The sequence below is a fragment of the Perca flavescens genome, chromosome 19 (assembly GCF_004354835.1).
Source record: "Perca flavescens isolate YP-PL-M2 chromosome 19, PFLA_1.0, whole genome shotgun sequence".
Classification (NCBI taxonomy): domain Eukaryota; kingdom Metazoa; phylum Chordata; class Actinopteri; order Perciformes; family Percidae; genus Perca; species Perca flavescens.
This window is the reverse complement of record NC_041349.1, coordinates 20,784,031-20,802,920: the sequence shown is the minus strand read 5'-3', so window position 1 is coordinate 20,802,920 and position 18,890 is coordinate 20,784,031. Positions and strand designations below refer to the sequence as shown.

The 18,890-nt window shown below is 40.1% G+C and overlaps 1 protein-coding gene across 10 annotated transcripts in view; it reads left to right on the top strand.

Moving 5' to 3' along the window:
* LOC114574022 (adhesion G protein-coupled receptor L3) overlaps positions 1 to 18,890 on the top strand; it is a 219,952-nt gene that overhangs the window by 87,019 nt on the left and 114,043 nt on the right. For 9 of the 10 annotated variants that reach the window (XM_028606304.1, XM_028606305.1, XM_028606303.1 and 6 more), the window contains exon 4: positions 4,530 to 4,743. In XM_028606304.1, coding sequence (XP_028462105.1) covers positions 4,530 to 4,743 — 214 coding nt within the window. Of the gene's footprint in view, positions 1 to 4,399; positions 4,434 to 4,529; positions 4,744 to 18,890 lie in introns of those variants that run through there. The other variant, XM_028606298.1, reaches the window with a different exon arrangement.

Here is an 18,890-nt window from a genome sequence, read left to right as displayed (position 1 = left end):
CACTACCAAAACTCCAAAGCGTTTCCCCCTCGGAGAGATTTTTAAATGTTCTGCGGGGGAGCGACATTATCCAAATGACCGTTTTTCTCTCTGACCTTTCTGTTGCCCTTTTTGGTGAGTAATTGATATTTTGAAATATTCATTTGTGAGTTATGTCATTTGCGAGCATCGTGAATAAATACACTGCTCTGTGGTGTGAAAGTAATGGAAGTATCCAGCGTGACCCTTACAGTTTGCTTTCCCCAAACTACTACTTCTTTTTTTTTTTTCTTTCATATTCCGCAGTGCACTTGTCAGTGGAATTATCCAGGGAGAATCTGCAGTGGAGAAAAAAAGAGATACACTCTGCATATGAATGCTCTTCTAAAGTAAAAGCTGGAAAGGAGGGGAAGAAAGATAAAATGAAAAGAACATAGACCTAAGATAAGAGGATGGACTTTCTATAAGACCTTTTCGATTTTGGATAGCTCTGTCAATGATGTGTACAGGTAGAGAGCGATACGTGCGAGTGGGGCAGGATGCTGGCTCTGGCACCCGAGGAATATGAGCCCTATCAATCACCGCCTCCGGGCACAAATGTAATTACACTACAGTTGTTGACTAGGCGGGTAATCCGAGACACCACTGGCATGCATTTACTTGCCTGCATTAGGGGATTGCTGGTGCCCATGTTAACAGCGTCATGCTCGCTACTCTCTGTTTTTTAATGCTTCCCTTTTTGGGATGTTGGAATGAATTGCCTTACCGGGTTACAAGGCTTAGAAGAATTATTGATAGAGCAAAATTGTAGAGATCAAATTAGTCAAGATTCATAGTAAAAGGTTGCATAATGGAAATTAATTTACATGGCTTTTTGTGGGGTTTTTTTCTACACTTTGGATGGCAGCTCTTAAAAGAAATAGAATGAAGATAAACAAAGCAAAATTGGTCTTTTTGTCATTCAGAGTCAATTACTCATTTGTCATTCATCTAAATGCACCTGCCTGAGTCAACCTATGTTATCCTTTTTTTCTGCGTTTGACAGTTTCAAAGAAGTTTGGTGTGATCCTGCCAATACTTCTCAGGGGGCGGAATAAATCTTCCCATTAAGAGGAAGATAATTGATGGCTTTCATCACCAGAATGAATACAATTATTCTAATTTGTGGTGTATTTCATTGCAAGTGCGCTTTTTTGCTGTGTTGGGGTCGGAATGATTTCTGAGACAAAATGAAGTGACACGATAAGGAGGGCCTTCTTTTGTTGTTTGACCTCACCGTGTGTCTTTGTGTCTTTTCTCTCATGATTTGGGTTTATTTTTAGGGAAAGATTAGAAGAGGTACCTGGATGACATTTGAAGAAGTGGAAATGGCAGAGATTGTATATTGTATAGAAATATTCTCTATGTGGTTTTATTCCATATAGAGTAAGTCATAATGTTGCACCTACAATTCGTAATTAACCATGACTGTCCAATCTAACTCGGACAATATTTAAATGCCATATGAGACAAAACGATGCTGAAAAAACTTTAATGTAACCTCTGTCGGAAAATAGCCGTTATTACAGCTTCCAGAGGAAAGAAGCAATTTTTACCATCTCCTGAATGACAACACACAGACAGGGCATGTCATACCCTAAAACCATCAGATAGAACGAAATGATTGACGCCAGAAATTTGCTTTTAAAATCTTTTTGTAATATGTACGCAGTGATTCCCACAGATTAGGAAGCAATTTGTGGCGGGGGGTGGGGGGGATATTGCCCCGTGTCACCGAGGGGGGGATCAAAAACTGAGGCGGACACTTAGTTTGTCAAGGTCAAGGTCAAGGAGTCTTTATTATCCCCGAGGGGCAATTCGTTTTGCAGCAAAATAAAGTGCAACATAAACGACACATAAGCCATACAGACAACAGACACTATAGATGGAGAACACAAGTAAATACATACTACACAAAGTCCACATCTCACAATGAATTATTAACAAAACCTATAGCAGCAGGAACAAAAGAGTTTTTGTGTCTGTTTGTCCTGCATTTAGGAAGACAGAATCTGCGGCCAGACGGCAACAACATGAAGTAGCTGTTCAAGGGGTGGTTTATATCAGCCAGGACTGACTGGGCCTTCTTCAGGGTCCTTGTCTCATATAGAGATTTTAAGTCAGTCAGAGAGTTCAAGGAAATTTTTCCACACACTTTAGTAATGTATTGCAGCCTATTTTTGTTTTTAAGAGTGATATGATTCACAGCTGCTACATATAGTGTTTTGACCTCGACAACCCAACTGCATTTTACGGCGACTAGTTAACTTTCTAAAGCCGGCACAATCGCTTGTTTGCTAAGAGTCGGGTCGGTGATTGTGTGATTGTGTAAAGGTCTTCACGAGATAGATACCAACCTTTCGTGAACTTGTGAATTTCGCCAGCCGTCTTCTCTCCTTGATGGAGACGGACGCTGTGTGCACAGTGGGATCGATGGTGTTTTAAGCTTCCAACGTCGCCTTACAGGCAGCTTACCCTCACTATAACCATTGCTGCGCTACCTAAAAGGCGACGTTGGGGGCTTAAAAACACCAAACACCGCACGGTAGGAGGGTTTGTGTGTGTGTGTGTGTGTGTGTGTGTGTGTGTGTGTGTGTGTGTGTGTGTGTGTGTGTGTGTGTGTGTGTCTGTGTGTGTGAGCGAGACACAAGTGACAGAGAGACGGAGGAGAGCAGGGAAAGGAAATGCAGAAGAATGTATTTTAAATAGCGTTTAAGAAAAAAAAAAAGAATAACAACGCAATGTGCGGCGACCGGTGTTGATAGTGAGGCGCACCGCCACACAATAGTCTATGTGTGGGAAACACTGATGTACAACTAAATCATTTTAACTCAAGGTCCACTTACTACAGTAGTTGTTGTGTTTTGGGTAACAAATGGTCATTCCATTGAGGTGTGGTTGAAAGCTCAGAAAAAGTGGAGCTAAAGTTGATATTATTCTGTCACACTGAAGAGAGAGAGAGAGAGAGAGAGAGAGAGAGAGAGAGAGAGAGAGAGAGAGAGACTTACAGAATCACGACATAAAGACATTGTTTAATTTATTTTTACCAATGTACAGCAAATGTGACAATACGTCATGATATTGCTTTCAGATGATATTGACTATTTTCACATGTGGAAACACTGCCTTTTGTCCCGTTGTCCTCCCTGATGAATAAGGCTGGGTATATAATATTTAAAAATATTCCATGATAATACCAGTACTGTGACTTGGATACCAGCTCCTAAACGATACTTTTTTTCGATACCAATTTTATGAAAACAAAAATAAATTACAACATTACACATTAAGGCACAAATCTTTTAATTTATTTTTCAGCTCCTACTATGTGGGCCCCGTCTCTGTGTACAGTTTTTTCCTGCATGCCTCTGCGACATGTTAGACAGCCAATCACAAACATTTAAGATCTTGGTAGAAGCATGCTGCATGGTTATTGGCTCACTGACGCTGATGAGACTTAGGTATGGAAATTTGCTATTGAATGACGAGGCATTTTTCGATACTCGATACTTTAGAGGCAATTTGGTCGATGCCTAAAAAGTATTGAATTCGGTACCCAGCCCTACTGATGAATGTCTGTGCTGCACGTCATCTAGCACTGGCTCTTGCAGCTCAGGCGCTTGTCTGAAAGGATGTTTATAAAAAAAAAAAAATCTATAACTGTCAAAGTGCTCCTACAGTCACTCAGGCCAATGTTTACGTTTGTCGCTCATTTTTTATTCTTGCTGTAAACACAGAACTCCTCCAGTCTGTTGTGCACATGCTTGCTTGTGCACGAGTGTGAGCCTCCACAGATGTGTGTGTGTGCGTGTGCGCGAGTGTGTGTGTGTCAAGGAGAAGTTTGGCTCTGCATTAACTGCAGATTTTTGCCAAATCAGCTTTGGCTTGAGGCAACGAGCACCTTTTGACCCTCTGCCTCCTGCCACTGTGTGCTTAAATGGAGTGCACTGTATCACCTTAAAAGACAAAGAATGAAGCAGCCCTTATGATTTATCTGGAGGGAAATTTACATGAGACCCGCTCTGCTCTGGTTTCTTTGTCTCTGTCTGTCTCTAATTTCTCAGTTGAATGCCCATGTAATGAATGTTTATTTTCTCACAGCCAAATGCACACACCGTGTCTATATCCTTATGTTTGGTCTGTGTCAATCTCACATTCTCTCATTCCACAACTCCTGGCCTCTCAAGGGCCCCTGTGGTATTGCTCATCCTCCCACTCCAAACAACCAGTGTCCTGTCCGCCCACACTCTCTAGACCGGGGTGGACAACCTCGTCTCGAATGTCTCAGTGTCAGACCTTTTGATTGCTGATCCTCCCCTCTGTTATTGTATTTTCCTGTAGGAATACACAGATATTTGTTTTTATTCTGGTCTCAGCCAATCCTAACTCCAGGATGAAGTTGGTTTCACTCTTAGGTGCAAAAATCATACAACTAAAGTGGAAAATGAAGGAATCTGAATAACTCATACTTACATAACGTTGTTTTTTTTGTTTTTTTTACCCCTCTGCAGCCTTCAGTCGAGCACCCATCCCCATGGCGGTGGTGAGGAGGGAGCTGTCGTGCGAGAGCTATCCCATCGAGCTGCGCTGCCCGGGCACAGACGTCATCATGATTGAGAGCGCCAACTACGGCCGCACCGATGACAAGATCTGTGACGCAGACCCAGCACAGATGGAGAACACGCGGTGTTACCTGCCAGATGCATACAAGATCATGTCACAAAGGTAAGACATAATTGTATTTATTTTTGACAGATTCGTATGAATTTTGATAAATGGTCTTAACCTGGCCAACGTAGAATTCAGGGACAGAGGGCTTAGGTTGTACGTAACCAACACTGTGTGCTTGTTGAATAAAAATGTTGATCGTCCATTGGCTAGAGCTACGGCATGCCCACTATGTAAGTAGCCAACCACGGAAGTTGATGGCACATCTTCTTGTTTCCATAAATACATCCGAAAATTGTTTAATCAGGGTATCCGTGGCTCCTTAGTCTTAAAAGGTTTTACATTTGTTTTTCCTTTTAAATTTAAGTTCGGACATGAAAATCACTCCCCTTTCGGCGAAATTCGACGTTTTGAAACCAAATAGGTGACCTATGTGAATCGTTTAGATTCAATGAGAAAATGTTTAAGGGGGGTTCTGGTTTGTTTTGATGCGCTGGATTCAACCAATCATCGAACTTCCACCTACCAATGAAACCAGTTCTAGCCAATCAGATGCAAAGTAGGGCAGGTCTTTGCCGAAATGTGAGAGTGCGGTGCCCATAGAACAAGTGCCGGTGTGGTCTCCGTGGTAACGCGGCTCGACACGTGGCTCTGGGCATGAATAGAGGACAAAAGGAAAAGGGTGGAGACGGGAAGCCGTTTAGCACTTGGTGCCTCAAACTGAGGGAGCCGGGTGCTTCTGCAGCGCATGTTGAAGGATGATACTGGACGGCAGCAGCGGTAAGAAAGTGCTTGGTAGTCATTAGATGCTAGTCAAAAAGCTTCGGTCCGTGCACTCTGTCATACGAGTAAGTTACTGACAACAACCGCTACCGTTGCGACTGCGCCTGCGCCTTTACTGACCGACCGTGATACAAACAATACGTGTGTGCACGTTCATAGCGGAACATGATTTGTCATTAACGATGACCACTGTGTAAAAACTATCTGAAGCCCAAACTGCCTTGACAAAGCTGTCGGTTTGGAATTAGCATGCCAGGTATTTAAACATAACGGCCTTGTCCCAGAGTTTAGACGTCTAGCTATATGAAACGATTTTAATAAATGTAGGCCTACATGACAACTAATATATAAATTTGCTTTTTTGATGATGACCTGGCCAAAGTAGTAAAGTTTAGTTTTCACAATGATTCATTGTAGGATTATGATATTATTGCAATATGTAAATCCACATTGACTCTTTATTTAACATATGGTTGGAAGAAGTAAAAATTGATCTTCTTTTTTTTCTTTTTTAGTTTTTAAAAATTATGACTTTTATTATTGTATAATGTCAGAAGGACATTAACTGTTTTGCCAGTCAAATTAACTTTAATGAGTACATATTGAAATATTACACTGTTGAAGTGTACTGTTGAAGAAAAATGCATCTCAAAATGCATCAGATTGATGCTTTAAAATATGGAATATTTAAAATTTTCGTCCAGGGGAGCATGCCCCCCGACCCCCCAGAGGGGTAATATCCTTCTCACCTTTTTCACCCCTGAGCCGTTTTCATGCCGTTATTAATTATGAAAAGTTCTTCAATTTTGAGACGATTCCTCATGGATTTAATGTTTTGTTTACAGTTGTTCTTCTGCCTAGACCCGAGTCCCGTTTCTTTTTCTTTGTTTTAATGAGAAGTATGAGAGTATGTTTGGCCCGGTTCTCCAGACTACTGGTTTTCACGATTTTTGCTGAAGATAACAGGATTTAGGAAGTAAACAAATCATTTATCAATCTTATTAAACTAAAGACAACTCCAAAGTTCTTTAGGGAAGAAGCAAAGTCGTTTTATCTCTGTTTGGTATTTGCTGGAATCTGGACAGTACATCATAGTTATTTATTTCCTAGCACAAGTGATAAGGAGAATACAAATTTCAGTTTGACTTTGATATATATCTAGGGTTTGACATGGCATAATTTACAATATATTTTCTTTTATACTGTCAACGTTTTACATTTACAAAGGGTCACAAAGCTCTTCAATATGAAGTCATTTTAAAGCTCTATAGATTATGACAACAATAATAAAAAGAAGCTGTTCATAGTCCCCACTCAGAATGATGGAACATACATATTTGCATGTATGAATATGTACACACACAAAGCCACACTTACAGTCTTGTAATATCTTTAAAACATAAGTGGCTTAATCTTCAGTTAATGACAGATTCTGCAATTCACTCCTGAGGTTGGCTAAAATGGATTTGAATGCGGCTCTCCTCGAGACATGTTTTGTTCATGAAACAACTTGTGCAATAAATATGAGGACTAACCCTTGAGATTACCAAAAACCTGAAAATGAATAGAAAAACCCTCCTCTGGGAAGGTGTGTGGTTTAGCAACATATCTCTGTTATGGCTTAATTGGCTCAAGAATCCCAGTAAACCTTACCTACCTGGCGGCTAATCTATATCAGTCATACATTTTGTATGTGAATACGTGTTATTTGGCAAAAATAAAAAGATGCACTTGATGAGCTTTGCTGCCACATGTGAGTCTTGTTTTCAGATTTATGACCCGGTTGTGCACCAACCAGGACCTAGAAACCTATTTGTCAGGTCAGACACAGTGTAGTCTAACCCTGCTTTGGTTTTTGCAGTATAATGGATTGCTAACATTAAGGTAATATATACACAAGTTTCAGGATTTTAACCAAGTGCTCTGGATTCAAGAGAAACTATAAAGCTCGAGACAGGTTTGGAGTGAACAAACCTGGTATGGTCCATCTTAGCTATTTGTTGACTTATTGCAGCACTTAGAAGGGATGGACTTTATCTGAATTGCTACTGTGTGTTAACGTTTGTCTACCTCTTTTTATTTCCAAAGCTTTAGTTTCACATTGGACGGACCCTTTTATATACGAATGGACCTTTGGGCTTTTTCTAACAATTGCTCTTGGCTTTTTAGTTTGGTACCATAGAGTTCAGATAAGTCACTGTGTGAAAAGCAGCTGATAGTAAAAAATGGTAGTTTGAAACATGTTGTCAGATAATTGATGCACCCTGTGGCTCCCTTGTTCTCCAGCCGCCCACTCAGACTAAAAATCCCTGCAGGGATGAATCAACGGGTCCTGCTACTGTCAACAACACAAAACTAACATAAAGTACCAGGGAAAAGCAAGTCTTTTTAGCATCTTGTTGCTACCGGGGCGTTTCAGTGAGGCTAAAAGGTAAATACAACCCAATTCAGAGCCAGAGCACTTTGTCTTGGGAGAGGAAGTTGCAAAGTGGATAAAAGGTGTGGGTGGTATGAATTGAGAAAGGGTGGTGAGGGAGAGTGCCAAAGCAGGGATGGGGTGAGAGGATTCAATGATATTTGTGGCTGTAGCGGCACAGCTACACATTAGCATGCGGAGGTTAGCACAACAAGCAAACGCCACCCCCGACTATTTCATTGTAGAGCTGTCAGAGCCGTTGCTAGGCACCCGCGGCTGAGCTCATTAGGGTTAAAAAGAAAACGGGAGCGAAACAGAAACAAGCAATTTGAACAGAGAAAGTCTTCAAAGACTTGTGATCAGACTGAGGTTGAAGCCAGGGCCCAAAGATTTGACTTTAGATGCACACTGTATGATTTCAGCAAAGACCATGTGATGTCTTTGTTTGTTCACAGCGTTGCTTTCTCTTTTTAAATTACAATGAATGTGCTTTGATCCAATTTGTAGCCTGTAAGCACAAGGTCTTGTAAATCTTAAATGTATTACCACAGATACTTATTTCTTCAGTAGCTTGTCTACTTTATAATCTCCAATGAGTAGACGTCAGCAAAGATGCAAGCGCACGCTTTATTAATATTTTAGCTTGACTTTCCTCCCCCGTCTCGTTCTTTCCTGTCTCCTTTCTCCCCTTCTAATGCTCATGCAGTATGTGTACATACACACTATAACCCAATCACTGGAAACAACCCAAACAATGTAGTTGTGCGATCAAAGCCTTTACATGGTTCGCAGTAACAATAATTGTGGTTTCCATGAGTTGTTTGATTACTGGGCTAATGTCTTAAAGGATGTGTTGTAGACTACAGAATACAGAAGGAAGACAGAAAATGGATGGATTCATTAATGTTTTTTTGTGGTGGTGAATTTGCATAAATACTGTTAACTGTTTGTATATAGACACTATAGCCTGAATCAATATAGTATTTTTAAGGCAGATTCAAACATTGTTATTTCCAAGCAGAAGGAAAAAAAATATTCACAAATGTCGCTTGATATCTATTATTGTCATATAATCACATACCATAAACATATAGTTTTGATACGGATCCCTTAAATTATTTTTTTGTAGCAAATATATACCCTGAAAAAGACGCTTTAAAGTTAAAAAAGAAACTTGTCAATGCTCTCTGGCTTACAAATTATGTAATGCCAACAATGTGTCTAAATTACATATCCTTGGTATCTCTGCACTGTAATTTCTTCTTATTTATAGGCAGGCATTTATACATACAAATATTATATATCAAATATAATTTAGCATAAGCTTATGTCCACCAATATTCTCATCTCAGTGGATTTATCAGTCAGGCCCTAACCAACACAATGATTTGCATCTGGTTAACTGACATCTCTGGTGAGTGTTGAAAATCCAAACGCCCTCTGTAATAGTTTTATAAAGACAGACACTGTGGAAAGTTCAGGTAGCCAGAGTGATGCAATCTGTAAGGCATGTTGCAACTATAAAACACTCTTAATATGAATGGGACTCAAGTTGTGCTGCTCAGGCGGTTGACATTCTCACAGCAAGGTGGTGACAATGTGATATTGTAATAATTTGTCTTAAATGTAGTCCACCCCGTCTATAAATGATCTCCCGCTCTAAGAAAATTACAGGCTGTTTCCCATTTTAATACTACACACTAATTCAAAGCAGGTTTTGAGTGTGTTTACACTGGAAAAGTGACAAAATTAAGTATACTCAAAAAAAGTCAGTAGGCAACATCACTTGGTTTATATTGTCCCTCATTACAATTCACTAAGGAAATGGAGGTGCTACTCACAGCTGCAAACAAATAAATACATTGCTAATAGTGGTGAAACCAGTTCCTGGGGTGATCTTAGAAAACAAGTGTTAAAGTGCTCATATTATGCTTTTTGGCTGTTTCCCTTTCCTTTATTGTTATATATCTTTTTTATACACGTTATAGGTTTACAAAGTGAGAAAGCCCAAATTCCACCCCAAAGGGACTTACCATCTCCAACAGAAAACACTGTTCGAGCACCCAGATAGCTCACTTGGTAGAGCAGGCGCCCATACAGGTTTACTCCTCAATGCAGCGGGCCAGGGTTCGACTGCGGCCCTTTGCTGGACTACAGTAAAGGCTGTATTCCAGCCTTTACTTCCGTGACAAAGGTGCGTCACTTTGTAACACACGTAATGCTCGGCTAGCTGCTAGCGTGGTACATCCTCATACTCTGCTTCTGACTGGCTAGCAGTCCTTACCTAGCTACTGCACATGTGCGACTCCAAACAAAGATGGCACAGAAGTGAGATGTCTCACTCGGTAGCTAAAACAGAGAGCTCAACACACAGGGTGAAAAGTTGAGCTGCAGCAATGTGCAGCACAACAAATATATGGTGTTTTCTGAAAATAAAACCACATAAACCTATTTAATAGAATCTATCTGGTACAACATTTAAATACAATTATGAACCTGAAAATGAGCATAATACTAGCACTTTAAATATTTAGAAAACACTTTTGCTCCGTCTTTGTGAAGTTTAATTGGCATTGAAATCTAAAGTTGCAGTTTAATTTATAATTTATGAATTTCCTGTTGGCATAAAATGGTAAAGCATGTTGATTTATTGTATTTTACCTGCTAAAACTGTATACCAAATACTACATAGTAAATGTATACAGTATCATAGAATTGGGACACAGCAGAGTCAGTAAGGGATTTGCGACTAATCTAATCATGTTTAATTCAACAAAGATAAACAGGTTAAAGTGTAATAATCTGAGCATTACCTTAAAATCAAATTAGCATGCTTCTAAATGCACTGATAGTATTTTCCTCTTGTGGGACTCTGCCCCCTTTTTTCCCCTCGCCTGTGTACCACCTGCCTCTCCTGCTGGCACCAGTTAAGTCATGGTGACTGGCAAGCATGCTAGTTAGCATTCACATCCCATCTGAAGATGAGCCACGCTGCTGCCGGCTTAGTCTGTGTGCCAGACTCGCATCCATCACCGGTAAATGCCCAGCCATGTCAACGGCTCTCGCGAGCTGTCAATATACATTTAGGCAGCTCAATCCCCCTGCTCCCCCAGCCTCTAAGAGTGCTCCATTGATATTCAGCTTTCAAATCCGAGCGCTCCCTTTCCCAGTTTAACCCACTCATTAAAGTGTATACTGGGCCACTTCGGCAAGGCGTTTGCTTCCATTACAGTCTTTTAAGCGAAAGCTAATAGCAGCCTGTATCTGAGTGATAGCACACCACTGAGCTTGTGAGAGCTGTAATGCATCCCAAAATGAAGGTTGTCTCGCACCATGCTGTGACAGGACGAAATGAATGGCTCTCTTTCATTAGCCATTCCTCCCTTTGTGCTGTAAGCATCATGGCTGTGCAGAATCCACAGCCTCTGGATAAACATGTCACCTATAGGTGGTGCCGTGTTGCAAGCTAGATGGAGGCTAATGATGCTGTAATTGAAACATGCTACCACGGATTAATTCAGCACAATTTGAGTCCATTTGCATAGTGTGTACACACATACTGCAGCCTGTGGTTTTTGCAATCATTGCTATTCCCTTGTGGGCTATTTTTGGAGCGTATTGTTTTGGAGCTGAGGCGTCTGTTGATTCCGTCTCCCTCCAAAGCATGTGTAGATCTAGTGCCATTTCCCACTGTGTGAAATCACTGGAGAGGCCGGGCACTTGTGCTATCAAACAACAGTGACCCTTTTCTCATCAGATTCCCAGTGTCTCCTCTCCTCCCTCTTTTTGTGTTCCCCTTTTCCTTTCCCCAAGGCGGTGTGGCCTTCACGGCCAGTAATTACAGGCTATATCAAAGCTATATATCACCTTATATCTCAGTAGACCTCAGCAGGCACCTTAAGGGACAGCTGATAGCATTGTGGCAGGCCTGTGCATAACCTTTGAAGGAGAAAGGCAGGTCAGGAAGGTGCAAACCCATACACACACAAACATGTACCCACACACACGTACACACACACACACACACACACACACACACTTTTGTCTTTTGTATCACTTTCATTTCTTTCCCCCTCAGTCTCTCTGGGATTCTTTTCAATGCTTTGTCATCATACTTGTCATTTTAAAGAACAAAGAAGAACAATACTTTTTTTTTTTTTTTCTACCAGCATTTTGTGTTTATGCACATGACACTAATGATGAAGGTTAATAGATACCACAGCTGGATGAGGCTCTTGAGGACGATAAAACTAAATGAGCACAACCTGTGATTTGAACCTGCTGGCTTTGTGACAGTTGATATTTGACAACCTTCCTGTTAATGATGTTTATGTGGAAAATATATGCTTCCAGGCCATTATTTACTTCAGCACACTTGGGCTGAAAGGCACAAGACAAATGACTCCTCTCCCGTCGGATGAAAACGTGCTGACAGAAGGACAAGAATGATTGAGTGATAAGAAGGGGAAAGCAGATGGGAGGATACTTTCTCCTTTGGCGGTGATCTTTCCTATATGTACCAGTTCTCATTATCCTTGGCTTCTGACCTTATTTCAGAGTTGAAGGATTTGATGAGATATTTGTTTGAGCAGGAGAGTAGGATTAACTGAAGAATCCTCTTCGGCTTTTTTTTTTTTTTTTTTGCCCATCTTCATTTAAATCCTCTCATCTCAAGCAGCATGTTATGGGTGTCGGTTTTCTGGGAAGAAAATCAAAATTCTGAGGTCCATGCGTTGCCCAGTGGCCAAAAAAACTACAGCAAGAAAAGCAAGGGGAAGTTAAGATGTACACTGACACTTTTATTTGAATATGTAAGTTACAATTGCTATTAACTAAAAATGTATATTGTTTATGACCAGCTAAGATGTATACAAAACACCGACATGACAGTTGTAATTCCAAACAGCTTAAAACAAAAGCTTATGCCTACCTGTCCTCACTTGCCCTCAGCTCTGAGGGTGGTTAGGCACATATGAGAGTGTGACCATCTGCTTCATATTCTCCCACATATCCCTTGTCCTGGTTTGGTTTTCAGCATTTGATCATAGTGTACAGGCAGGATATAGCAGTGTTGTATCAAAAATGGAATAGTTACGTTGTAGTATGTCACCATAAAAAAGTATTCTGGCCGTGTGCATGTACTCAGATGAAACAGTGGTTGCTATGCGTCTCAGTTATTTATCATTAAAGGCAACAAAAATAGCGTCATTTAATTAATGGAGGTGCACTCGTCACAAGGAGTACAGCTCAACCTGTGCAGACAGTTTTATTGCTTGGTAAGCTGTCCAAAGTTTGAACCATAATGATGTCATCAGGGTTTTTTTTTTTTTTTTTTTTTTCTCCACTTTTTTAACAGAAAGCCTGCATTACAAACTGGAGATGTGGGATTCGAAAGAAGTGGGCATAAAGGAGGCAGTGGGGATGTAATGAAAGGTGCTATGAAGTTGCATTATGGGTAGGATACAATGTCTGTGGAGCTTGACCCATATAAAAGTCAGGATATCTAAGCCTTTGGTGGTTTAAGTGAACCCAGCAGGTTTATGGAAGTACAGTGCTAAATTGCTGAAATTACCCTAGTCTTCATTTTTTTTGCAGCGTTAATGTCTTGTCTTTGTCTAATGTGTTGTTTTTTGTTTCTTTATGCATTAAAGAAAGCGGAAACACATTCATATTCATGGAGTAGCCTTACGCACTTAATATAGTCTTAATATAAGCAAATAGACAGCTGCCATTGACATTAAGACAGAGCTTATCATGCTGAGCAGATGTGAGCATAATACCGTCATTGCTCATGCATGACCCCCAAAGCTCTAACAGAAGTGGCCTCCCTTGTTTAAAAGTCAAGGTTTGCATAAACATTTAACTCTCCAAACAATGGGATGTCAAATGAATTAATGCATGACTTTAGTGTAAATATCATGCAGGTGCTGCTTTAAATTAAAGGTTCTATTAGGCAGATTGTAATAAAAGGGGCTCTGTAGTACTAAATCATATGGAATGATCCACTACCACTTCTACTTTGATTCCTACTGGGCATCCCAAAACTAGAAATACAATACAAAATATATATTATTATGCACACTTTTTTCCCGCGCATACAGCATATTAGATTATTTTGAGTGCAATATTTTGCATCAATCAATCTGCAGAGTTTCTACGAGGTCCTGATTACAAGCTTTTTCTACCATCCTTTGTCTATTTATGCAGGAATCATTGGTTTCTTTCTTACTCTTCGTTGGAGGCTGTTTTTCCATGATGCAATTATGTGTTGAGCACTGTGACAATTACAGAACAAAAAGGTGACCAATGAGCTCAACGGGGGATAATCACCTGTTGTTATATGATGAACAAATAGAGAATGGTGCAAAAGGGTATTAATAAAAGCTCTGACAGAGAGAGATGATAAAAATGCCCTTTCCCTATGAAGCAAACATGATAAGAAATAAACACATTTGGAAGTTGTTGATTACTGTAAGAATTTAAACCGCCTTTCCATCTTTGCCTGTTTGCCTTGTGCCCTTGCATATTCCTCTCTTTGTAAAGGCTTTTTAAATCAAAGCATTTTATTTCTTCCTCATTCTTTTCTTTTCCTGCTTTGGATGACATCACCTGACATTCATTATCCTGTTTCATTTTTCAGCCCCTTCCTGCCTCCAACCCTACTTCAATCCTCTTTGATAAGAGTCTGCCGCATTCAATTTTGGCCAATTAGTTGCTGTAAATTTCAGGCCTGCAGCCCATCCAGTCATTCCGGGTCTCCAGACGTGGACATACAAGACTATGTGGTGATTAGACGGAAAAGGAAGCCCGGCTTGGCAAATGGGATTTGTATCTCTCAGGAGATAGAAATAAAAGAGGAGCGGATTGACTCTAACCAAGCCAGTGGTTTGAATCGACCATAACGGTGTCCATTTTTGGATTCTGAACGGAATGCCCCATAGACTTTGTTATGTCTCTACAAGTTAAGCACTTTGCCGAAGAATCCAGAAGTTTGGATTTTTTCAAAAACATTTGTATTCTGGGCACCCTTTATATAACCCTCAGGAAGCCTCAGCCTAGTCATAAGGCCTGCTGGTGTCAGATTAATAGCCGTCACAGTGGTGGCTCACTAAACATGGCGTTTTATATTGTGTTAAAAAAATTGAAGTAGGAGGCCTCAGTCCATTTGGTGGCTAGGGGAGTGAGTTTCACTTGGGTGAGTGCAAACAGTAAAGAAAGGGCTAATTCAGACAGGAGCAGGTGGTTAGTCAGAGTGCAGGGAGTTGACTTGGCTTTTTCCTTCCCTCTATCTGATAATTGCCCTTCTCTGTGCTCCATAGTCTCTCATCCTTGTTCTTCTAGTTTTCTGCTTCTTCTTTTTTTTTATTGGCAGGTTGGAGTAGGCAACATACACATTTGATGTCTCTTGCTTCTGCCCTGAAGCGGGGGATCCATTTTTTCCTCCAGCAACATAGAGAGGGCATGCAACTTTAACAGACCTTTAATAACTTTCCTGGTTATTCATCATTTCCCCCCTAAAGATAAAAACAACATCCTTTCATGCTGATTTATGGATCATTTTCCCCCTCTGATCCCCCTTTTTCTTGTGATGGTTTTCTTTCAGGTTATAATCTAAAATTGTAAACTAACCTGAGTAAATTGTTACGTTGATTTATGCCCGGTGTACACTATTTATTGAAATAACTTTCCTTTCAGCACCACTTTCTAGTCCATCCATTGGTATTTTTGTGCCCTGGGCATTTAGCATGGCAGAAAAGTGACCGAAATAGTGCAGTGCAAAAAAAAAAAAAAAAGTTGTTAGTATTTTGGTGGAATCACGGAATATTGCTGAATCTTCTTAATAGACTCTTAAATTAGACCTTCTCCAAAGAGTACTCACATTTAGATAAACATCGAAAACACATTTTGTTTTGTGATCAATTTATTTTAATTTTAGGTGAGATTACACATTGATGGTGAAGTATGTTCACAAATGTACATGCATAACAACTAGTGATCAACTACATGAGAAAGCAAAACAAAACGCATAACAGAATACATTTAAAACAATAAAATAGACAAATTTTTTAAATTTTAAATTGAATCTCAGTACTTCTTAAGGGACGCATTATTGGACATAGTTCAAAGTAAAAATAAAAAAAAAAGTTCCATCACTAAACGATCTCGGGACAGTTTGTTCCCACTTGTCTTCCCATCCCAAAACCCTGGGTTGCCATGGGCAACAGCTGCATGAGTCATTATCTTACCTTTAACTTTGCTGGCAGAAATAGCATTGTATTTATAATTGCTGAAATGGATTTTGAATGGCAGAATAATGTTTTACAGCAGAACTGTGATCGTAATAGTTTTGATTCAATTTGATAGGGGTGAGCAGACAATTTATCTTCCTAAAAAAAAGTCCACAACTCTCTTTGGATAGTCATGTAAACAGGATTATTGTGGAGAATTGTCTGTTTATGCAATCAAATAAACAGCTTAAACAAACTGCTTCAGTCTGTTGTTGGCAGCAGCAGTGCTATCGTTGCATATAAAAATATGCATATCTAATTGAACCAACCTTATTAGTCAATTGAGTGAAACAAAGGCAAATTATTCATTTTAAGAGCATGATTAAGCGCCGCTTACCCACCCACCCCCACCCCCCACCCCAATAGCTCACTGTACTTACAACGTAATAATGAAAATAACATCTACCTTTTAGATACAATCTCGCTGCACATGATTTAGTGACGGTCGCCATGATTATGCGTTTCTCTTCTAGCTGTCCATGTTGCAAGAAAGGTCCGAACTTGCATTAGTGGCTGAACTGATTGGGTCAATGTGTGCCATTGGCTTTGGCTTTGAGAGCCTCCTCCCAACCAGTGGATCCAAAGCTGGACTTTGGTGAACAGATATTTCTCGTGTGGATGGAAATTTTACTTTAATGTCATTGACTTGGCAAACTCTCTTACCAATATGGGTTCAGAGACCCATTTAATATGTGCATCTCCAGTATGATAATTCAATTAGATTATGTTTTGTTTTTTATGTAGTGAACTCCAGTAATTCATGGCATCTAAAATAACTTGGATGTTTTCAAGAGTCAAACTCTTTGGTCCCACAATAAAAGGACACCGTTCTAGTTTCTAGTTTTCCATTGCTGTAGTACAACTCTGGATTCCCAACATGTGTCATGCATATTTAAAATGGGTCTGTTCATCTGTACATCTGGCTTGGTTGACGTTGCTCATTGCTTGAAAATGACTCATCTTTGAGAGTTTATGCTGCGATGAGGTACTCTAGTCCCACTGAAACGATAGATGGCTCAAAGCGCTTGGCCGGGAAAGCCTTCAGTGGTTGCTCAGCCCAGCATTACAAGACACTTTCTACCTCTCTTAATCCTGCTATCTTCCCCTCTCTCTGTCTTTCTCCCTGTCGTCTCAATTACTGTTTGACTATGAATCCCTTTTGCTTTCATTGGTACCCTTCTTCCAATGGCTCCGTTTCTTTTATTTCCCTTTAATGTTTCTCTTTTTCTTTGTGGCTTTGTCACAGCACCCTTTTTTTTAATGAGCTTATGATGAGCTTATGAATGAGTAGCCGCAATCCATGGTCTCCGGGTGCTGTACCTGCAAGGGCAATGAAAGTGGGATCTACATTCACGCCACATGCCCTCTAACCTTGGCAAGACAATATCACAAGAGCGAGAAAAGGCACTGTTTCACCTTTTTTCCTTCGTGACTCTTTGATGGCTGCACGCGATTAGCACCTCACAAAGGACCTGTTTTATTAGCCTGGTCTCATTCACCAACAGTCACTACTCTCATCTGCTTCCTCCATTCCAATTTGGCAAGAGGATGGATCTAGAATTGTGTTCAGAAAGGGGCACTTACAATTTTGGAATGCTATTTCCTCTTTATCTAATTAGATCTCAAAGTAGATTGTGTCTGAGTCTTGGTAGATATGTTTTTTTTTTTTTTTTGTTGAACATGACAAAATTGAAATCCCAATCAATTAAAATGGTGCAATTATCCCTCTGTTTGATCTCCGGCTGCTGGACCCACCTGCATGGTTAATACGAAATGAAAAGCTAAAACATAATGTGTCAATCTTTAAGATGAAAAACTGATGACCTCCCTCATAATCAATGTTTCATAGCACAGTTGCATAATTCCCTTTGATCTAGCCCAAGCAGCTGAATATGCATAGTTTGTACCACTTCAACTCTATGTATCCAGTAATCCATATGGAAATACTCAGCAGTAGGCTTGTATCTTGAAAGAGTCTTAGTTGCCATGGCTTCCAGGGAATTTAGAATTCATGACAATAGATTTAATTTGGCATCCCTTGTCCCTTAAGTGAGTAACATGGTTTAAATTGTTCTGATAATCACCATCAGGTTAATTGGCCATTTATCACCAATGACGTCCTCATTTCACGGCATTTAGAGATATTTTTGACCTGCCACTTTATGAATTGAACTTTTGTCACTGTTGTACATTAGAAGCACTGGAGCTTCTCATATGTCTGTACTCAACGTATTGAATAGACCTACTACCCGAGTAGTTTTAAAATCTGCAGAAAATAGAAAGCTAAAAAAAATGCACAGACATATGCATGCGCTGAACAGCCAATAGGAACGCTCCCTCTCTCTGAACGGACCTATGATTGGCCAAAATCTCATTTCACAGGCTAGATTTTCTAAAGCCTAAAAACAGAGCCAAGAGGAGGCGCAGAAGTCTAGTTTTCTCTCAGACCACTTGAATTACAATATGCTGAAAGAATATTATGGATGACACAGCTTTTGGGTCAAGTCAGGTCTCAAGGTCTTGGCATTTTGCTTTCAATGTGGTAATAGTGTTTTCTTACATGGCTGAGACCCATCTGTGGACTAAGAAATTAATATTTGAGGGTTATTTCTGTGCAAGCCCCGTCTGTCACTGCCTCATTTAGTTTTTATTGTTTATCGAATTGGCACAGTTCAAACTTGAGTCTTGTTAATTTTTGCTTTGCAATCTCAAGTCAA